General features: G+C 43.2%; 1 protein-coding gene across 12 annotated transcripts in view; it reads right to left on the bottom strand.

The window, feature by feature from the left end:
• The window catches only part of KIAA1217, a 497,456-nt gene that overhangs the window by 150,341 nt on the left and 323,111 nt on the right, over positions 1–24,004 (bottom strand). For all 12 annotated transcript variants that reach the window (XM_082847332.1, XM_082847326.1, XM_082847327.1 and 9 more), the window contains exon 3: positions 19,873–20,071. In XM_082847332.1, coding sequence (XP_082703458.1) covers positions 19,873–20,071 — 199 coding nt within the window. The remainder of the gene's footprint in view (positions 1–19,872; positions 20,072–24,004) is intronic.

Raw genomic sequence — 24,004 nt, 5'->3', positions numbered from 1 at the left:
CTGACCTTGTTTCTCTCTGGTATTTTTATTTTATTCTGCTTTTTTTTGCGGTACGTGGGCCTCTCACTGTTGTGGCCTCTCCTGTTGCGGAGCACAGGCTCCGGATGCGCAGGCTCAGCGGCCACGGCTCACGGGCCAGCCACTCCGCGGCATGTGGGATCCTCCCGGACCGGGGCACGAACCCGTTTCCCCTGCATCGGCAGGCGGACTCTCAACCACTGCGCCACCAGGGAAGCCCTTTATTCTGCTTTTTAACTCCCTTAAAGAATTCATTGGGATTGACACTTATTTACAGTTTTCTGGAAAACAAGGTTACCAATTTATTTTTCTCACCATCACTTCACATACTCTGCTTCTTCCTCCTAGGTTTATTACACTTCTTAGTAAATTTTTTTCCATTTTTTTATTTTGAAATAATTACAGATTCACAGAAAGTTGGAAAGAAATATACAGGGAGGTCCCACGCACCCTTCCCCTACTTCCACCAATGATGACCTCTTGTATAATAACAAAACCAGGCCGTTGGCATTGGAACCACCCACAGAGCTTACTCAGATTTACATGTGTGTGTAATTCTATGAAATTTAACTGTGTGACTACTACCCCAATCACAATACATAATTGTATCATCGTAACAAGTCCCCCTCATGCTACCCCTGTGTAGAAACCCCTTAACCCCTGGCAACTACTAATTTGTTCCCCATTTGTATAATTTTATTTAAATAGTGTTTTAAGTAAATGGAATAGTACCTTTAGAAATTGGTGCTTTCCCCCACCCCCCCACAGACACTGAATAATCCCCTTCAGGTACATCCAAGATGTTGCAAGAATCAACAGTCTGTCCCTTTTTATGGCAGCAGTATTCCAAGGTACGGAGGTACTGCATCTTACTTACTATTCGCCCACTGAAGGACATTTGCATAGTTTCCAGCTGTTGGTATTACAAACAAAGCTGCTGTTAACATCCATGTACGAGTTTCTTGGTGAATATAAGTGTTCATTTTCCTGAGATAAAAGCCAAATACTGTAAATGCTGAGTCCTACTATAAGCCATTTTTAGTTTTCTTTGGTTTTTTTTTTTTTTTGCGGTACGCGGGCCTCTCACTGTTGTGGCCTCTCCCGTTGCGGAGCACAGGCTCCAGATGCGCAGGCTCAGCGGCCATGGCTCACGGGCCCAGCCGCTCCGCGGCATGATGGGATCTTCCCGGACCGGGGCATGAACCCACGTCCCCTACATCGGCAGGCAGACTCTCAACCACTGCGCCACCAGGGAAGCCCCCATTTTTAGTTTTAAAAGAAACTGTAAAACTGTTTTCCGGAGTGACTACCATTTTACATTCCCAACAGCAATGTATGAGTGACCCAGTTTATCTGCATCCTTGTTAACACTTGCTGTTATCATTATTTTAAATTTCAACCACTCTGACATATGTGTAGTGATGTCTCTGCACTATGTTTAAATCTGCACCTCCCAAAAAGCTAATGATGAACATATTTCCATGTCCTTATTTACTATCCGTGCATCCTTTCCAGTTGAAATGTCTCTTACCGTATTTTGTCCATTTTCTAATTGGATTGTTTGATTTTTTACTGTTGAGTTTGAGTTCTTTGTATATTTTAAATATTAGTCCTTTGTCAGTTACATGACTACAAATATTTTTCTCCCAGATTGTAGCTTATATTTTCATCTTAACAAGGTCCATTTTTTTGGACACTTCTTTGGAGAAGGTCTAGTTTTTCTTTTTATGGATTGTGCTTTCGGTGTCACATCTAAGAACTCTTCACAAAGCTCCAAGTCCAGAATAACATCTCTTATCTTTTTCTAAAGGTTTTTATAGTTTTACATTTTACATTAAAGTCCATGATCTAGGGATTCCCTGGTGGCGCAGTGGTTGAGAGTCCGCCTGCAGGGGACATGGGTTCGTGCCCTGGTCCTGGAAGATCCCACGTGCCACGGAGCGGCTGGGCCCATGAGCCATGGCCGCTGAGCCTGCGCGTCTGGAGCCTGTGCTCCGCAACGGGAGAGGCCACAACAGTGAGAGGCCTGCGTAGCGCAAAAATAAATAAATAAATAAAGTCCATGATCTATTTTGAGTTAATTTTTGTACTAGTGTGAGAATTAGGTTAAAGTTCTCTTTTCTGCCTGTGGATGTCCAGTCGATCCAGTATGACTTGTTGAAAAAGCCGTCTTTCTTTCATTGAATTGCTTTTGCAATTTTGTCAAAAATCAGTTCAGCATAATTTTATGGGTGTATTTCTGGGTTCTCTATTCTGTTTCCTTGATCTGTGTGTCTACCCCCCTGCTAATATGGTACAGTCTTGATTTCTATAGCTCTATGGTAAGGCTTGAAATCAGGTAGATTGAGTTCTCGCGTTCTATTCTTTTTCAAAATTGTCTTAGCTATTCTAAATATTCTATAAAAGGCTCCTTTGCCTTTTTATATAAATTTCAGAATAAGCTTGTGTATGTTTCAAAAAAAAATCTTGCTGTGATTTTAATAGGAATTGTTTTAATCCTATAGATCAATTTGGGGAAAACAGACATCTTTACTTTGCTGAGGCTTCCAATTGATGAAAACCGTGTTTCTTCACTTATTAGGTCTTTGATTACTTTCCTCAGTATATTGTAATTTTCAGCATACGGATCCTATCCATGTTTTGTTAGATTTATACTTAATATTTAATTTTCTTCAGAGCAACTGTGAATGTTATTATGCTTTTTGTTTTAGCTTCCAGGTGTTTGCTGTTAGCATACAGAAATGCAGTTGAGTTTGTATGTTAATCCTGGATCCTGTGACCTTGCTGAACTCACTTATTCTCCAAGAGGGTTGTTGTCATTGTTGTTGTTTTGGTACATTCTTTGGGATTTTCTATGTGGATAACATCACTTGGAAACAGAGAGTTTTATATTTTCTTTTCCAAATGGCATGCTTTTTATTCCTTTTTCTTGTCTGCTGAACTGGCTAGAACTTCCCGAATTATGTTGAATAAGAGTGGTGAGGTTGGACATTCCTGCCATGTTCCCAAACTTCGAGAGAAAGCTTTCAGTCTCTCGTTATTAAGTATGATGTTAGCAGTAGGGTTTTTTTTGTAGATGCTCTTTATGATGTGAGAAAGTTCCCCTCCATTCCTAGTTTGCTAGGAGTTTTTTAAAAATCATGTATGGGTATTGGTTTCTTTCAAATGCTTTTTATGTGCCAATTGATATAATCATATGATTTTTTCTTCTTTAGCCTGTTGATATGGTAGATTACACTGATTGTATTTCAAACACTGAACCAGCCTTGCATACCTGGAATAAATCCCACTCAGTGGTGATGTATTTTTTTAATACATTTTTGGATCTGATTTGCTAATATTTTGTTGAGGATTTTTGTGTGAAATACATATGCTACTAGTTCTTTCAGCCAGAGCCTGTGAATGCTAAATACTCTTAATCCATTTACCTGCAAACGTCTTCTTTTTGCCCTCACCCTTAAGTAATAATTTTGCCAGTTAAAGAAATATTCATTCAAAGTGATATTTTCCCCAGGCTTCTGAAGATATTATTCCACTGTTTTCTGCCTTCTTCTTGCTTTCTCTTTTCAGTGTAGTGGTTTAGCATGTGGGCTCTGCAGACAGACCGCCAGGGTTCAGATCCTGGCTTTGCTGTACCGTGTGTTAGATTCATGTATCTGGCATAGAGTCAGTGCTCAGTAAGTATTAGCTGCTGTGGTGATTTCTTATATGTAAGCCTCCTTCATTAGATCCCCTGCATGGCAGGGATCCTTCTTACTCTAATTTCAAAACACCTACAGAATCCAAATTCTTCTCACCGCTTCCACTGCTAACCTTGTCATCTCCCCACATTATGCCAAGACTCCTAACTGGTCTTCGCAACATGTGCCCAGGCCCCCTTTAGTCTATTCCACACCCAGCAGCCACAATACAATCTTTAAAATGGGAGCGATGCCACTGCTCATAATTCTGCAATATAGCCATTCCCATCACGATGAGGACAGTGCAGCCCAAGCCTTTGCCGTTGTCAAAGCCCTATACTGTTCGGCTCCCGGGGCTTCTCCAACCTCATTCCCTACTCCTCTGTTACAGACTGACTCCAGTCACAGTGGTCTCCTTGCTGTTCCCTGAATGCCCTTGGTGTGCCCTTGCGCAAAGTCTTTGCACTGGCTGATCCCTCTGCCTGGAATTCTCCTCCTCCAGACATCTGTGCGGCTCACATCTTCACGCGCTCTGGATCATGGCTCACGTGCCACTTTCTCGGTGATGCTCTCCCTGTCCATCCTTTTCAGAATGACAACTCTAACACCTTCATCTCTTCAGCACTCCCTATACCCCTGCCCCTATTTTATTTTTACTCCTTAGTACTTATACCATCTATTCCCTATTTTATTTGTTTATCCTCCGCCTCTCCCAACAGAATAGAAGCTCTAGAGGTTGTGACTCTTTTGTTGATGGCACCCAGGGCTGTCTTAGTAGGAACTCAGTCAGTGTTGGTCAAAAGAATGATTTCCTTTCTTCCTACCTAATACAGCACCATGTGTATTGCAGGTATTTAAAATGTACTCAATTAATATGTATAATTGAACTCTTTTCCTCTTAAAAAGGTTCCTATATTACTTGACTCTCTTTATGAAGGCAAATGAAAGCACATGAAAGAACGCTACTCTAGAATCATGCAAAACCAAGGGAACTCTCTCCTCCAGGAAAGTCTTCAGCCCTGGCCTCGTCCATCTGCCTCTGCCTTGTCAGTACAACAAGCAGTACCAATACCTGGGTGTTAACTGACCATGACTGGGGCCAGGGTTCCCCCGGGGCAGACAAGGGCAGGACGCTGGTGGGGGGAACACCTGAATTGAGGAAACTGGGACATGGTAGAGAGAGGCATGAAGTCCTGTGAAGAGTCCAGCTACCTTTCCACTGTTGGCTCTACCGACATTTCCAAGTGTGTCAAGCTGGGTGATGAGGTGCAAGATAAAGGTAGTTCACCGATCAAGTAGGGATCAGAAACAGGAACTGCACAGAGCAGAAGACAAGACAGTCCTAGCTTAGCAGGTTGGCTCCACGGCTTGCTGCAGGAGGCTGTGTATCCCCATACTTCTTGTGACGGTCCTGCCAGTCACGTGGGCTGGAATTAAATACTCTAGTTCAAGGACGTGGACCAGGCCAGACATTTAAGGCCTCCACGTTTTCCTGCCAAAGTAGGAGGACTACTTTCCATCCCCTACTGTGAACTGATGAAAGCGCCCTCATGTGGTGCTACATTGTAATGACACGTTAACATCTTTCCTAGGGCACAATATTACCCTGAATCAGCGATCCCCTGACCAGAAGCGCCAGCATCACCTAGGAACTAGCTAGAGCTGCAAATTCTTGGGTCTCACCCCAGGTCCACTGAACCATAAATGCGATAAGCAGAGCCAGACGTCTGTGTTTTAATAATATCTCGGCTAAAATTTGAGAACCACTGTCCCAAATGATGTGTCATGAGAAAGGATGCAAAAAGGATTGGCAGGGTGGGTCCCATCTTACTCAGGGGAGGGCTCTCTGATGAGGCCATTTGAGCTTAGCTCTGAATGAAGTGAGGAGGGGCCATGCAGACATGGGGGCCTGTGAATGGGGGCTGAATCCAGACAGAGAGAGCAGCACGGGTCTATTCCTGATGCGGCACAGCCAAGAGGCCAGTATGGCTGGGTGTACGCACAGCTTCATCTGTGTACTCTTTGATTTATGTACATTTTAAAGACCTTACATGGTTACCATGTGTCTTTAGTTTACTGAAAATTCCTTGAATACAAGAACCAGATTTCATATATTTTTTAAATAACTCACCATGACACCTTTAACAGTGCCAGGAACTGAACAGATTCTTAATAAATGCATAAATACATGAATGGAGAAAACAAATTGAGAAATGGGCAAAACTTGTGGAGGAAAAAAAAAAATGAAGGATTTATTTCTATCATGTTTAGTTTTAATATTACTGGGAGACATTTAGCCAGAGACGTCTGAAAGCCAATTAACACCCTAGAAAAATTCTGAAAGTGGGTGGGAGTATCATTTTTAATGACATCACCAAACTCCTGAGACCTCAAACTCGGCATGATGACATTCGGAGCTTTTCTTGATGGAATCCGGTGAAGTCACTTAGATGTGAAGCAACGTTCATTTGCTAGATCTGAGGATGGGGCTGGGGAGACGTCAGACAGAAAAGCAGTCACGGAAGATGAACCTGTCCCAGGAGTTTAAGATTTCCCCTTGCAATGCTAAGAAACCAAGTTGATGCATGAGCAAAGGTGGAAGAGGATAGAATAAAACTCAACTTCAAATAAACAGAAACCTTGACGAATCTAATTTTACTGTCTTGAAGAAAGAAATACTTGAAGTTTGTGACAACTGCCATAAACCTGACTGCCCCCTCATATGACAAAGGAAGTAGGAGGAAAAGAGTGTCCTGAGTCCCTGTGTTAGTGTGCTGGGGCCGCCATATCAAAGCTCCACAGACTGGGGGGCTTCACAACAGAAATCTGTTCTCTCACTGTTCCGAAGGCTAGAAGTCCGAGACCAAGGTGTCGGCTGGATTGGTTTCTTCGGAGGCTTCTCTCCTTGGTTCATAGATGGCAGTCTTCCCCCTGTGTCCTCACATGGCCTTCCCTCTGCACCTGCCTGTGTCCTAACCTTCTCTTTTTATAAGGACACCAGTCCTATCGGATGAGGGCCCACCCTTGTGCCCTCATTCTAACTTAATTACCTTTTTAAAGGCCTTTCTCCTAAGACAGTCACATTCTGAGGTACTAGGGGTTAGGACTTCAACATACAAACTTGGAGGTGGGGGAATAGGGGAAGATACAGTTTGGCCAATAACAGCCCCTCAGAGAGCAGCTCAAACTGATAAGAAACTAAAGACCATTGTGGTGGCGCCTTGGCACTCACCTACTGTCGTGCTCAAAAGCAGCTTCTGGAATGGAGACTGGACCTCATGCAGATAGGTGAGGTGGACAGGACCTCATCTCCAGACCCGAAGCCACTTAGCTGCAATCCCCTGTCACAGAGCTTACTTGAGAAATTCGATGGAAAATCACCAATTTCTTTGCCTAAGAAGCTATACATCTACCCTCTAACAACACAGATGTGAAGTTCCCTCTGTTCTTACACTCTGCCTGAAATAGAAGAAGCTGCCACAAATCTCAGTTTCCAGATGTCAGCAGGCAGCTCTCTGGAGGCCACGTTTAGCATGAGGGCACCATGGATGGAATTTTACTTGGGTATATGACACAAAGCTGGCTTGCATCTTAATATTATTTTTAGCAGTCCATAGAATCATCTTTAAAAAGCAGGTGCAAAAAATGTGTGCGAACTCTTATAGAATTAGATGCATGTAAAGGATTATGTTTTAAAGTCAGCTTTTAAAAAACAAACTAACTTGGCAAGAAACCCTTAAGGGTGCAATGAATTTTGCACTTACCAGAAAAAATAGCAAGGCATAGTCAACAGATTTTAGGTAGAGTTTTTGAGGCAAAGGAAAACAACAGCAACTGGTAAATGAAATTTTTTCCCCCAAAAGTAGTTCAATGTCTCATCTCTTGTTCCAACCAAACTGTAGCGGAGTATATCAGAGTACATCATCTCAATCCAGATACTTTCAACCTCATCCCTGGAGAGAGTACAGAGTAACAGTTGGTATTATTAGGAATTTGGAATTCCGGGAGAGATTTCTTCTTCAACTCTCTTTTTCCTTTCAAGCCTTCAGTCATGACATGCTTCTCAAATATTCCTCTCTATCTGAAGTTACCCACCCTGATGAGATGATTAATTGCCAAGGGCCAACCACCTGGGGGCCAGGTGAATTATCAAGACGGTATGAACTCTTTCCATGTATCAGATTAGATCACTAGAAACCTACAGAGTCCAAAAGACATAACCTCTAAAAAGATGGTTTCATACTATGTCCTTGGATTTTGAAGTTTTAGACAAAGAAGCTTTCCATAAAACAACTGTTAAATATAACTGTCTATTACATAATATGATGTCAACAGCATTAAGATACAGGGGTTCTTGGACTATAATGTTCTAAATGGGCTGCTATAAACCTCTTCTTTTTTTTTTTTTTTTTCTTTTTTGCGGTACGCGGGCCTCTCACTGTTGGGGCCTCTCCCGTTGCGGAGCACAGGCTCTGGACGCGCAGGCTCAGCGGCCATGGCTCACGGGCCCAGCCGCCCCGTGGCACGTGGGATCCTCCCGGACCGGGGCACGAACCCGTGTCCCCTGCATTAAACCTCTTCTTAAATCATGAAATTCATGGAGCTCATTACACGTTAATCCTTTCATCTTCTTTTTTTGTCTCGGTTGCAATTACAGCAATTATTCTTATCCTAATTTTCCTGGCACACATATGATGCCCAACTGCTACTTGTATTAATTCTTGTTTTAATGGTTCTTATATACCATTACTGTTTTACGCCAAATCAAATCTATTTTGGATGTAGAGAAGTATATTTATACCTTACACAGATAAAACTTGCCTTGCTTTCTTCTGTTGTCTTATGAAACTCGATGAACAGTTCTTTTTTGAATAAGGGTATTTTAACATCAGAAAAAAAAGCATAAACATTATCTAGGTCTCTGGGTTTGAATGGGGTTTCATGGCTGTGACAGAGAGAGAGAAATATTTCACACTGGCTTATAGGCAGACTGATTTTCTGAAATAGCTTAGGAAACCGAAGTCACCTTTCCAGCTATTTAGCCCTGTAGCTCCACCTGCAGTTTAGAAATGTTTGCTGTTAAGTTTACAAAAAGGTGACCTGTGGTCCAGGTTTAGCAACACCCCGGTTGTAAAGGAGGGAACAGACACAGTACACCCCAAGTCTTCTGCAAGTCTTTTCACTGGTACTCAGCCAACAGACGGCAGACCCTGTAAATTAATGGTGGCTTGGGGAGGGCTCCGACCCTTAGATTCCACCAAACCTTCTATTCACCTTCATTGATGCTTTCCCTACCTGCAACCTGTCTGCAAAGCAATCCTTGAGATGTCGGTAAAGGGCACGGAACTCTGTAGGTTCCGCATTAACTACATCATTTCCTCAAAGTCTGAGTAATCTGTTCTAAAGTTTCAACCCAGGAATGTTAATAGCAAGGGGTTTCGAAAGGCATCTGACTAACTTTATTTTTTAAAGTAAGTACAAACAAATCATGACTCTACACAATCTTTTGCAAGAACATTCTTTCATATGGGTGAATTTAAGAGCCAAGTGGGTAAACTTGGATGAGTCCTCCCTTCTTTCAGAAAACCTCATATATGAAAATCCAAGCTTGTAAAGGAAAATTGGGGGGTGATTACTTCTATCACAAAAACATGTTTTGCTATACCAGAGGAATTCTTGAAATATTCCTTTCAGTGGTTAATTCCCTGTCCCAAATCCATTTTTTCTCCCTTAGCTTAAAGATTGATTCACTTTTTAAAAAAATTACCTTTCAGCACATTCATGATATCAAGTGCAAAAAACCTAAGAGACAATCTTTTTGACTCACCCGATATAGCCAAATAGAAGTACTCGAGGACTCCTGTTATCGAAAGGAAATTTCTTCATAACTTCTCTCTTTCCTTATTCTCCAACGCCCCTTGGTCTACTTAATGTTTTTTACTGTGTGGGTGTTAGCAGTTCAGCATAGCTCATTTGCCAAATGAAATCTTTTATGAAAGTACGACATTTAGAGTAGAGAAAACTCCACAAAACTCCAGAGCTCTGAGGAACACAGTTGGGAAACCACACCGCCAGTTCATTCTCCAGTTCACTGCCAAGTCTCTAAAAGTCATCAGTCTGGATCTACCACTACTTGCCATATTTTCTAGAACGTGAAGAAGGGGCAGGCACTACAACTTCCACCAAAACAGCAAATCAGACCCCACGTATCTGTCAGAGTTCAGCTGCAGAGAACTGAACCAACTCCAGCTTTAAGCAAACAAACAAACAAACAAACAAAACCCAGACAGATTTATTAAATGGCTTGTGGAATCACTGAGCTGAATGTTCACTGGAGAACTGGGATGTTGCAGAACCCGTTTGATGGGGAGGAAGCTTCCGGTCCACGGTCACAGCCCTGGACCACTGTGACTCCACTTTGGAAGTCAGGAAGCAGCTGGTCCTGCTGAAAACCAGACCACACCCGTGCCCTCAGAAGGAGAAAAATGGATGCATGGTACCCTGACTTTCAACCCTATCCAGCGAGTGACTGCCTAGAGACCTCTAAGCAAACGATGCTAAAGAAAACCCAAAGCCTCCACAAATGCCTTGGTCCCTACTTCCAGAACCCAGCGCATCTTCTATTCCAGAATGGGTCTGCCTTCCAGGCTCCAAAGTAAAGGGAGGCACGCCAGAAGGAGACTGGAGAGGACCACGCCGGCCGGTCACCAAATCCTCCCACCCTGTCCACTGAGTTCCCAAGCTAGAGATGATCCTCTGACCTTTTCTCTGATTGCACCTTAAAAAGGTCAGGGATGTGCCCCAAAGCTACTGACCTGCAATCATACTCTCTTCTGTAAATTTTAGTTTTTATAATATTACATGTCAATCACTACTGGCACTTAGGAAAACAAATTCCAGAAGTGCTTCACTTACTCTACAGAGCAATACACATCTTTCCATTTGTCTGAAATTCATTTCTTTTTTAAACTATCCTACGGATACCTCTTCACTCTCAATCTAATTCGAGGCTCACAGTCTCTGCCCATAAACCTTCTTGGTTTTCCGCTTTACAGACGGACGTTTCCTCCATCTTTTTCTCTAACCTCCTACCCACTCTTCTGCACAGGAGGGGCGATTCTGACAACAGAGAACCTTCTGTTCCTTAAATACCCCCACCAGCAAATGGTCACCATCACTGTTACCACCTTGAAATAAAAGAACAGCCACGGAGAAGGGACACACGTTGGGCAAGTTCTCCCTCAATTAGTCTAAAATCCTCCCGAGCCTTTTAAAATCATTCTTGCTCGTTGGGTCTGAGTGTTTAACAGGTAATTTGTTACAGAAATGGCAGCACCTCTGGCTGCTGGGCTGGTAAGGGAGGTGCCTTTTCCAAAGCTAACCATTCAGGACATGGTCAACCAAGGCATGTGGCTGCAGGGAGAAGGAAGTTGCTGTTCTTGTTTTCACATGAGTTTTATTTTCAAATTCCTGAGGGTACACAGAAGGGTGGGAACATCTTGTGGCTACCCTTTCCCCCGAGGCCGACCACAAAGAAGCCAGACAGCAGCCCCTGCCCGTGGCTGCATTCCAGACAGACATTTATAAGACAGCAATGATTAAAAGGAAACGACTCCATCATTAAGACCCAGACCTAATATCAGCGGGACAATTCTTCACGGAAATTATTTCTAAAACTCAAATCTACTGCAAAACTGATTTTACTTTCTTTTGTAGACTTCCTTTTTCCTAATGGTCTCTCTTTTCACTGAAGAGAGAGAGGTAAGCAGAAATGGCATAAATTCCACTGAGAAGAATTTCATTTGGTCTCTGGATGGGTGGAGGGCATGGGGACCCCACCACTCTGTACAAGTGAAGATTTAGAGCTGATGGGTTTTTGGAACCCGGTCACGTTATAAATCAGAGCTGCTGATCAATTCTTTCTTTACCTTTCTGCTTTGTCAGTCTCCAAGAGTGACTAGTTGGTCCTCAGCATCAGAAAAGATTTCTGGGTTTTGCTGTCATTTGGTCCTGCCTGAAGTGCCAGAATGAGAAGCTCACATCTTGCATCCAGGACAGCAATGGAGAAAGAATATTGTATAGACACCAGCGATGTCTAACTTCTCTGTCCTAAACAGCAGCTTAGGGCTAATACTTCTCTCTCTTGCATGGCTTCTAAAAGCCTCTGTGCAATGCACCAAGCCCAGCCTCCCCCGGCTCCTCGCTTTCTACTATGCCAAAGTAGTAGAAAGGAGGGATTATCCAAGTGGAAAAATGATTAAGCTGGCAGGTTTATCTCCAGGCACAGGCTGCCTAGAGTGAGAGCAAGGTTGCATCCCCTCCAGGGAGCAGGAGTGGTTGGAGGATTGGTCCAGACGTGACTGCCAGAGCTGGGGAACGGCTCCAGTGACACACTGCGTATGTGCAGAAGTGAAGCCTGGGAGCTGGGCTTTCCCAACTCTGCCTCTTCTGGGCTCTGTGGCTGGAGGTCACCCCATGAGATGTGAAGTCCCTGGGGTGACACACAGGCAGCTACTGGGGTGAGGAGAGTGAGGTACTCTCCTCGGGTGCAAAATTGAAGGCTCCTCCCCACCGAACTCAATAATCAAGATAAAATAATATTTTAATGAGACAATTTTAAAAATCAAAATTAATGCAATAACCCATGATGAACCAACTATGACCATTTTAACTAAACACAAGGTCAACAGGACTTGGGAGGGAGATCCTAAAATTCTGTGGATTAAGAGAAAAGAAGAGAGGGCAGACAGCAGAAGCAAGAAGAATTACAATTCTGCAGCCTATGGAATGAAAACCATATTCACAGAAAGACAGACAAAATGAAAAGGCAGAGGACTATGTACCAGATGTAGGAACAAGATAAAACCCCAGAAAAACAACTAAATGAAGTGGAGACAGGCAACCTTCCAGAAAAAGAATTCAGAATAATGATAGTGAACATGATCCAGGACCTTGGCAAAAGGATGGAGGCAAAGATCAAGAAGACACAAGAAATGTTTAACAAACACCTAGACGAATTGAAGAACAAACAAACAGAGAAGAACAATACAATAACTGAAGGGAAGAATACACTAGAAGGAATCAGTAGCAGAATAACTGAGGGAGAAGAATGGATAAGTGATCTGGAAGACAGAATGGTGGAAATCACTGCCGCAGAACAGAATAAAGAAAGAAGAGTGAAAAGAAATGAAGACAGCCTAGGAGACCCCTGGGACAACATTAAACACACCAAGATTTGCATTATAGGGGTCCCAGAAGGAGAAGAGGGCTAGAAAGGACCTGAGAAAATGTTTGAAGAGATTATAGTTGAAAACTTCCCTAACATGGGAAAGGAAATAGCCACCCAAGTCCAGGAAGCACAGAGAGTCCCAGGCAGAATAAACCCAAGGAGAAACATGCTGAGACACATAGTAATCAAACTGACAAAAATTAAAGACAAAGAAAAATTATTAACAGCAACAAGGGAAAAATGACAAATCACATACAAGGGAACTCCCATAAGGTTAACAGCTGATTTCTCAGCAGAAACTCTACAAGCCAGAAGGGAGTGGCATGATATATTTAAAGTGATGAAAGGGAAGAACCTACAACCAAGATTACTCTACCCGGCAAGGATCTCATTCAGATTCAATGGAGAAATCAAAAGCTTCACAGATGAGCAAAAGCTAAGAGAATTTAGCACCACCAAACCAGTTCTACAACAAATACTAAAGGAACTTTTCTATGCAGGAAACACAAGAGAAGCAAAGGACTTACAATAACAAACCCAAAACAATTAAGAAAATGGTAATAGGAACATACATGTTGATAACTGCCTTAAATGTAAATAGATTAAATGCTCCAACCAAAAGACACAGGCTCGCTGAATGGATACAAAAATAAGACCCATATATATGCTGTCTACAAGAGACCCACTTCAGACCTAGGGACACATACAGACTGAAAGTGAGGGGATGGAAAAAGATATTCCATGCAAATGGAAATCAAAAGAAAGCTCGAGTAGCTATACTCATACCAGATAAAAAGACTTTAAAATAAAGAATGTTACAAGAGACAAGGAAGGACACTACATAATGATCAAGGGATCAATCCAAGAAGAAGATAAAACAATTATAAATATATATGCACCCAACATAGGAGCACCTCAATACATAAGACAAATGCTAACAGCTATAAAAGAGGACATCGACAGTAACACAATAATAGTGGGGGACTTTATATCAGTACAATTGTACCTCAAGAAACAAGAAAAATCTCAAATAAATGATCTAACCTTACACCTAAAGGAACTAGAGAAAGAATAACAAACAAACAAAAAACCCAGTTAGTAGAAGAAATGAAATCATAAAGATCAGAGCAGAAATAAGCAAAATAGAAACAAAGAAAACAACAGCAAAGATCAATAAAACTAAAAGCTGGCTCTTTGAGAAGAGAAACAAAATTGATAAACCTTTAGCCAGACTCATCAAGAAAAAGAGAGGACTCAAATCAGTAAAATTAGAAATGAAAAAGGAGAAGTTACAATGGACACCGCAGAAATCCAAAGCATCATAAGAGACTACTACAGTTAACTCTGTGCCAATAAAATGGACAACTTGGAAGAAATGGACAAATTCTTAGAAAGGAATAACCTTCCAAGACTGAACCAGGAGGAATAGAAAATATGAACAGACCAGTCACAAATAATGAAATTGATACAGTGATTAAAAATCTTCCAACAAACAAAAGTCCAGGATCAGATGGCTTCACAGGTGAATGCTATCAAACATCTAGAGAAGAGCTAACACCCATCCTTCTCAAACTCCTCCAAAAAGTTGCAGAGGAATGGGGCTTCCCTGGTGGCGCAGTGGTTGAGAGTCCGCCTGCTGATGCAGGGGACACGGGTTCGTGCCCCGGTCCGGGAAGATCCCACATGTCGTGGAGCGGCTGGGCCTGTGAGCCATAGCCACTGAGCCTGCGCGTCTGGAGCCTGTGCTCCGCAACGGGAGAGGACACAACAGTGAGAGGCCCGCGTACCATAAAAAAAAAAAGGGAAAAAAATTGCAGAGGAATGAACACTCCCAAACTCATTCTACGAGGCCACCATCACCCTGATACCAAAACCAGGCGAAGCTACTACAAAAAGAGAAAATTCAATGTCACTGATGAATATAGATGCAAAAATCCTCAAAAAATACTAGCAAACAGAATCCAACAACACATGAAAAGGATCATACACCATGATTAAGTGGGATTTATCCCAGGGATGCAAGGATTCTTCAATATACGCAAATCAATGAATGTGATACACCATACTAACAAACTGAAGAATAAAAACCATATGATCATCTCAAAAGAAGCAGAAAAAGCTTCTGAATTTTGTCAAATTATGATAAAAACTCTTGATAACTCTTGATAAAAATTTTCCAGGAAGTGGGCATAGAGGGAACCTACCTCAATATAATAAAGGCCATATATGACAAACCCATAGCCAACATCATTCTCAATGGTTAAAAACCGAAAGCATTTCCTCTAAGATCATGAACAACACAAGGATGTCCACTCTCGCCACTATTATTCAACATAGTTTTGGAAGTCCTAGCCATGGCAATCAGAGAAGAAAGAGAAATAAAAGGAATCCAAATCGGAAAAGAAGAAGTAAAGCTGTCACTGTTTGCAGATGACATGATATTATATATAGAGAATCCTAAAGATGCCACCAGAAAACTACTAGAGCTAATCAATGAATTTGGTAAAGTTGCAGGATACAAAATTAATGCACAGAAATCTCTTGCATTCCTATACACTAACAATGAAAGATCAGAAAGAGAAATTAAGAAACAATCCCATTCACCATTGAAACAAAAAGAATAAAATACTTAGTAATAAACCTACATAAGGAGGTAAAAGTCCTGTACTCAGAAAATTATAAGACACTGAGGAAAGAAATCAAAGATGACACAAACAGATGGAGAGATATACCATGTTCTTGGATTGGAAGAATCAATATTATGAAAATGACTCTAATACCCAAAGCAATCTACAGATTCAGTGCAATCCCTATCAAATTACCAATGGCACTTTTTACAGAACTAGAGCAAAAAATCTTAAAATCTGTACGGAGACACAAAAGACCCTGAATAGCCAAAGCAATCTTGAGAGAAAAAAAGAGAGCTGGGGCTTCCCTGGTGGCGCAGTGGTTGGGAGTCCACCTGCCGATGCAGGGGACATGGGTTCGTGCCCCGGTCTGGGAAGATCCCACATGCCGTGGAGCGGCTGGGCTCATGAGCCATGGCCGCTGAGTCTGCACGTCCGGAGCCTGTGCTCCGGAACGGGAGAGGCCACAAGAGTGAGAGGCCCACGTACTGCAAAAAAAAAAAAAAAACAACGGAGCTGGAGGAATCAGACTCCCTGACTTCAGACTATACTACAAAGCTACAGTAATTAAGACAATATGGTACTGGCACAACAACAGAAATACAGATCAATGGAACAGGATAGAAAGCCCAGATAAACCCATGCACCTATGGTCAACTAATCTGTGACAAAGGAGGCAAGGATATACAATGGAGAAAAGACAGTCTCTTCAATAAGTGGTTCTGGGAAAACTACATGGACAGCTACATGTAAAAGAATGAAATTAGAACACTCCCTAATACCATATACAAAAATAAACTCAAAATGGATTAAAGGCCTAAATATAAGACCAGACACTATAAAACTCTTAGAGGAAAACATAGGAAGAACACTCTTTGACATATATCACAGCAAGATCTTTTTTGACCCACCTCCTAGAGTAATGAAAGTAAAAATAAACAAATGGGTCCTAATGAAACTTAAAAGCTTTTGCACAGCAAACAAACTATAAACAAGATGAAAAGACAACCCTCAGAATGGGAGAAAATATTTGCAAATGAATCAAGAGACAAAGGATTAATCTCCAAAATATTTAAACAGCTCATGCAGCTCAATATTAAAAAAACAAACCCAGTCAAAAATTGGGCAGAAGACCTAAATAAACATTTCTCCAAAGAAGACATACAGATGGCCAAGAGGCACATGAAAAGCTGTTCAACATCACTAATCATTAGAGAAATGCAAATCAAAACTACAATGAGGTATCACCTCACACCCGTTAGAATGGGCATCATCAGAAATTCTACAAACAAATGCTGGAGAGGGTGTGGAGAAAAGGGAACCCTCTTGCACTGTTGGTGGGAATGTAAAATGATATAGCCATTATGGAGAACAGTATGGAGGTCCCTTAAAAAACTAAAAAAAGAATTACCATATGATCCAGCAATCCCACTACTGGGCATATACCCTGAGAAAACCATAATTCAAAAGGACACATGTACCCCAATGTTCACTGCAGCTCTATTTACAATAGCCAGGTCATGGAAGCAACCTAAATGCCCATTGATAGACGAGTGGATAAAGAAGATGTGGTACATATATACAATGGAATATTACTCAGCCATAAAAAGGAACGAAATTGGGTCATTTGTAGAGACGTGGATGGACCTAGAGACTGTCATACAGAGTGAACTGAGTCAGAAATAGAAAAACAAATATCGTACATTAACGCATATATGTGGAATCTAGAAAAATGGTACAGATGAAATGGTTTTCAAGGCAGAAATAGAGACACAGATGTAGAGAACAAACATATAGACACTAAGGGGGGAAAGTGGTGGGGCGGGGGGGTGGGGAGTGATGGTGGTGGGATGAATTGGGAGATTGGGATTGACATATATACACTAATATGTATAAAATAGATAACTAATAAGAAACAGCTGTATAAAAAAAATTAAAATTTAAATAAAAGATAAAATGACATTGTACAGATCCCAAAGGAAACGCTGGCCTTCCAGGTGGCACGAAGAGTGGATCTGCAGGAGGTCCCAGCTCAGCCTCCATCTGCAGCCTCTGAGGCCTGGCGTCCCACCTGCGCTTCGCCACCAAGATGCTGGGGGACCCCGCTGCTCCCGGTCCGGGGCTCTCTGGGGAGCCTGCTCTTCCCAGGAGCCCATGTCTGTGCATTAAATACAGCCAGGCACATGGGAATTTTCCCAAACACAAGGCTAGCAAGGCCCCTGGCTGGAGATTGTGTTTAGACTCCCCCTGACTCACACTTTCCTGTTTATTTCCCATCCCCGCTCAACTGAATTATGCTGTGAAAGCCAGGTGCGGCCGCAAGGACATTCGCAAATTGGCCACAGAGCGGCGGTGAAGGGCAGCACCAAGCCGCCGGCCCAGGGCCAGCCTCATTTTCTGACCCCAGGGCTCTCCTCGCTGGGGCAAACTTCTCATTCCTCTCCTCTCCCTGTGTTCCTTTGTTTCTATCCACGAGTTGTGGAAATCACTGGCCAAAAACATTCTCCTGGAGCTGGAAGAATAAGTACCTCCTGTGCGTTTTGAATCTGCTGTGACTCGCCAGAACTTCACAGCAAGCCGTGCTCAGCGTAAAGCAGCGTTTCGCCAAAGTGCAGCCACCCCATGAGGAAACAGCAGCCACGCTCAGCAGCTCCTAGGGCAAGGCTGCCATCAGCTCCTGCAGCCCCTGCACCCAGAGACCTGCTTCCTGAAGGCAGCCAGTATCTACCTGCATTGCCAACTGTACTTAGCCGTGGGGCAAATTCCTGCCTGCAAGACAGAGGGCCCATTATTCCACAGGCTCGCTGTTCCCCAGGTATGGGGAAGCGCACAGGCGTTTGTTTTTATCTTTCATTCTACTTTGCAAAGCACAGGCTATCTTTACAGAGACCTGAACCTCATTCATTTCCTGCAAAGCACAGAGGAGAAATTCCACTCCTGGCAGGCTCCTGTGCCCCTGCCTCAAGCATGAGTGGGGTTAAGAGAACACTAAGCTCTGTAGTCCTGATGGAAAGCCCCAGCCTGTGTCATCTTGACACTGCTCCAGCCCTGTGTGCTCCCTGAGTGCACCACACCCCTGCAAGTCCCATGCCTTCACTGATAAGTGGAGTTAATAGGAACTGCAGGGGCTTCCCACTTCTGCCATTTAATTAACTATGCAACCTCAAAGAACAAAAACCAGATTTTCTGGGCCTTTCATCTTTCATTTGTAAAATGACGACCCTGGATTATTAAACTAAGATGAAGTATACAAAGCCTAACGTTAAAAATTGATATGAGTAATACAAGTAAATAACAGGGTTTTTTGTTTGTTTGTTTTTGTTTTTGTTCAGAAGAGCTAGGACCATGTCTGAACCCAATCTGCTCTGGTTATCATCTCCAACCGAGGAAATAAAATCAGTATACCTCCCCACATCCCTCTCTTTTCTTCTTCAAGCAAGGCATCTGCTCAGTTATAGGAGGCAGAATTCAGCTGTCTTCTGCAGAGGCCAGACCCTGAAGCCTTCTGTGGGTTGACCCTGTTTCTGTCCCCTGTTTTTCCTGACCACAAACGTCTGAAAAACACAGGTACCGACTCAGAACCTTGAGATGGCAGGTTAAGCATATGAAACACCAGCACAATTTGCAAAAAGGTCTAAATCTTTATGGCCTGTACCTTTTGTTAAGGGGCTAGGAGGAAGAAAAAAGGCACAGTAAGATAGAAAGTGAATATCCAATATGAAAAAGCAAATGATAAGTGAAGGCGGAAGGAGAGAATCCTGCTTTTCCTAAAAGCTTATTGAAAGACAAGGCTATGCCAAACTCTTGCCAAACCCCTCCACCCTTTCATGTGGTGGTAGAGGAAACAGCCCTGTGTTTCTGGCTTTCCTTACCAGTCACGGCGGTGTTGGCCACCTTGTACCTCTTCTTCCTGCAGCCATTCATATCCTCCCCTGGACTGCCAGACAGTGGGGCTCACACCCCATCCGCCCACAATTCTGAAACCGTGGAGGAGGTTCCCTAAGAAATGAGGCTCATTCTGTAATCCGGCCCTTGCTATTCCTTATACCAGGAATACCCACAGGCACTGCTAGTCTCTTGCTTGAGTGACTAACCCCAGCCCGTTCTGAATGTGCCCAGCCCCAAAGACCGGTCGGACTTGCTGCTTCTTCAGCACGTAACTCCTCAAGGCTTGATGTTACATCAACAGAGTTTCTGAGAAGTTTGTGTGTTTACAAATCGAGATCAAATTAACATCCAGATGCAGGGGTATGCGTTCAGAAGTATAAACATACACACATGCGGTAATAAACATTAGAAACCGCCTTTCGAAGCTTACCCAGAGATCTTTCCTTCGTCTGGTTGGCCGACCTCACCACTGGAAGGCTCGCTCGAGTCCGGCTGCCTCTGGAGAAAGGACTTGGAGTTTCTCCCTCAGACATGGCTTCCACAGACTCTCCAGACGCCTCTGATAAACGCTCTGCCGCGTCACCCACGTTGGGAGGCTGCGGACTGTGAGACAGTTTGGGGCTTCTTGTCTGCAAAAGGCATGTGAAAGAAAGTGGGAAATAGCCTATTATTAATTATGCTGAAAATATTTTTAATGCCATCAAGGTCTACGAATCTGGAAAAAACAACATGGCAACGAGAAAAAGTCCATCGGAAGGACTAGATACAAAAATAACGACAGAGTGGTTCAAAGTATCAGTTGTGAACGTTAGTGAGAGAAAAGAGTCCCTGAGTATTCCATTAAGATTTTTAGCACTGGACATCTACTGTGCATATGCCGTTTCAAGCAAGGCATGGAGGACAAGCCACATCACAGGAAAGAACGATGGCAAGTCAATTCCTTTGGCCAGACAAATTCTAGTGGTTGTTACGATCACAGCAGAGGGGACTGTGCACGTTTTTATCACCTAACACGGATGACGTACCCGCACCAGAGTAAACTGAACACACCCAGTTCTTTCAACTCTTCTATTAAGACTGTTTCCAAAATCAGTAAAATATGATTGTGAGGGAGATATTTCTATCACAGTTGATTTTTTTCTTTTGAGGCAGAAATCCCATAATTTGGATTATGTCTAGTTTTGGTTATTACTTACCTCGCCAATCAACAGATGGTATCTATAATAACTTAAACACACATAATACAAAATTTAATTTCTCTCTTGGTTATCTATACTGTAATGGCAAGGGACTGAATGTGTAAAACACTCATAATCTATGTTGGTCAATAACATTCCTTGAACATATACTGAGCACTGTGGGCGATTCAGAGACAGACAGACGTCATGTTGCCTGATGTGAATGAGTTTCAAAACTAATTGGTGAAATGAATGAAGGACAACAAATAACACAAGATAATGTATAATTAAGTTTAAACCACGAACTGTGTGGTACGTCCATTCATCCTTTCAACAGACACCTGTTGAGTGCCTACTGTGTTCCAGGCACCTGCTAGGTACACGCTAGCACATGCTAGGTACTGGGAACAGAACGACAGACAAAAGAGACATGATCCTGCCCTCATGGTGCTTACAGTCGAGTCAGGGGACAGACACTGAAGACATTGACAGTGTGTAACCCAGGCTGGGGAGGGGGTGTATGTGGGTGGAAAGTTGGAAAAGCAAGTAAACTGTGACCTCAAGGACGTGCGAAGTTGGGAGGAGGGGGCAAGCCAGCGGGTGGGGTGAAAAGAAAAAGGCATTCCAGGTGGAAGGGACAGTACGTGCAAAGTCCCCGAGGCAGAAAGAAGTGGCAAGTACTGGAGACAGGGTGGGACTGGAGACCAGAAGAGCCCAGATCTCACGGAGCCTTAGCGTCAAGGGGAGAATTTTCAATGTGACTCTAAGATACCAGAATGCCACTGAGGTATTCGAGGCAGGGAGAAGGGGGAGGTGGCCAGGATCAGACACATTTTTCATAAGATCATTTGGGCTATTGTGTGGAGGCTGGAGATTATACGTGTAGAAGGTCAAAGAAAGGGAGTCAGTGAAACTGGGGGGCTTAGGATGAATGAATGCACGATCTCAGCTTTCCCCCTCCCAAAGCCTGCCCCTGCTTTCATTACAATTCCAGGCAAACTGACCTGAATTAATCAGCAGGTGAGTTTTCTCTTACTAAGATGCCGAAGGTGCTGACGGGCTGGTCGTGGGACACAGGCAGTCCCCAGGAGCCAGGTTTTTTTTTGGGGGGGGCGTGGTTTGCATTCCTTAATGTCCTCTTAAGTCTTCCTAAGGATGCATTTTGAAGTTAAAAACACCAAAGCACTTAACTGTCAAGGCAGGACCAGCTTTGTGGGTGTACAAGCGACCCAGCATTTAAAAGTGCTCTGGGCTTGGTTTCATGCTCTGCTGTGGCCGTCTTGAAACCCTTAATAATTTTTTGGAACAAGATACACTAAGAATTATATACAGCCGGTCCTGCCTCTAGGCTTCAGCTGCAGAACTCTTTCAGGGATGCCCCAGGTGTGCCTGATGTTCTAGGGGAGCCCTTTGAGGATGCGATGGTCAGTTCCTTTCCCTTTTCTTGCTAAAAGTACCAGGAGACCCCTCTTGGCAGGCGCACTACTGTATTATCTAGACACCCACCCCTGCTACACCTCTTAGGACATTTCCACAGAAGAAAACAGGAGTAAGGTCAGAACATAGCCCCCTGTACCCCCTTCATCGAGGTGGCCAGCCTCGGTGTTCCACAGGAAACTCTCCGCTCAGATGACATGCCCACATCATGGCCAGAAAGGACACCCATGAACAGTTAACTTGTCTCTTTGCTTTGGGTTAATGTTTCCGTGCAAGGCCCTGAAGTGGTTTATTTTTCATAAAGTCTGCTTGTGTTACAAAGATTGGGATCTGGCTTTGGCACTCCTTAAGAGTATTGCTAGACTTAAAAAAAAAAAAACCAACCCTAAATCACTGCCCAGCTCACCAAGAGTTATGTAAATTCATATGGTCTTCAGTGAGGTAGATAGCTGGTTACTATTCTCAGCAGAATATCAAACTCAAATGTCCTCATCCCTGACTTAAAAAAAAAAAAGAAAGAAAATACATTCAGCTTAGCAAAGTAGCCAAGAAATAATATTACTTGAAGCAACATGGCTACAATGACAACCTCTGGTGTTTGGTCATCTTTGCAGCCCATGGAAGACACAATGCATTTGATGAGTTGTCATTTTCCATTGCAAAAGGCAATAATCCTTGAAGAAAATCAAAATCAAATTTCTATTTCTTGTTCAGGGTCATCGTGGTTGGAGTGTGTATAAAAATAAAGATATAAGGGCTCAATCCTTTTTTATTTTTTTTAAGCTTCCTAAACACAGCTATTCAGTTCCAAATATAAACGCCTGCTCTCGTTATTATGTCATTCACTTTCTCATTGCAAACTATCACTGCATATTAGCAATCTTCTCACACCGTGCTCTCCCCTCAGATGCCAGCTCGATGCTGAGACATCATTTAGGGAAGAGAAAAGACAATGAAAATTGCTGACACTGGTGTCAGATACCCTATGATTTGACATATTAAAAAAAAAAAAAAGTCAAAAAGCATTTGAAACAGGGGCTTGGTACTCAGCCCGGTGCGAGTCTCGGGATGGGAGAGGACAGAGAGCAGAGGTGAGAGGTGCTAGGGATGGTCTGAGCGAAGTCACCCACTGAGGTTCTCAGGTCTGTGTGCACTCGGGGGCACATGGGAGGAGGGGGTGGGACAGCTGGTGGCCCCTAAAGGAGTTGTCCCCCCTGTGCACACTCTGAGGTCCTTCTCTGCTCTCTCAAATGAGCTAACAGATGCACCGTCCAGAAGCAGCTGAGTACCAAGTCGTCTTTTCGTACAGGCAACCCCCTCTCCAGTAACAGTGAATACATGACAAAGTTCCCCTTTTGTTATTTGACTTGACACTTAGCCATCTTTGAAAGGGTTCTGGCCCTCAAACAATGCCCCCCTCTCTGCGGAATTCCTCCCTGCCCATATGGATAAGTTCCTGATGTCCAATGTCCCACATCCAGGGTAAATACAGATTGTAGCATCCTCGGACCGTTCTGCTTTGCACCTGTTGTCCCAGTGTAAATATTAGTAGTAACTCCCTTCCACTCTCAAAGGTATCCTGGTTTGAGTGATGCAGTGTATGGTCACCCACTCCCAGCCCAGTCGCAGCTGACTGGACCGAGCAGTAGCCACCTGATCCTGGCTGGACCAATCACATGCTCTTCCTGGAAATGGAGTCCTGGGACAATGAAGCTCTTTAGTCTGTATCCACTGAGAACTTAAAATGTGAGGTCATTTGAAGCTGTGGCTGACACGCACAAGGGAATGTGAAACAGAGAAAGAAGAGTACAGAGAAAGGATGAAGCAGATCTGTATAGAAAAAGGGAGACAAGAGACCCCCATGACTCCAATGGGAGACCCTAAAAGACAGAACAGCTCTCTGGGCCCCTAGGCATGCCAGCTCCTGAGTCCAGTACACTGTGAGGT

The sequence above is a fragment of the Leucopleurus acutus genome (assembly GCF_964270905.1).
Source record: "Leucopleurus acutus genome assembly, chromosome: 1".
Taxonomy (NCBI): Eukaryota; Metazoa; Chordata; class Mammalia; order Artiodactyla; family Delphinidae; genus Leucopleurus; species Leucopleurus acutus.
This window is presented reverse-complemented; position numbering and strand designations above follow the sequence as displayed.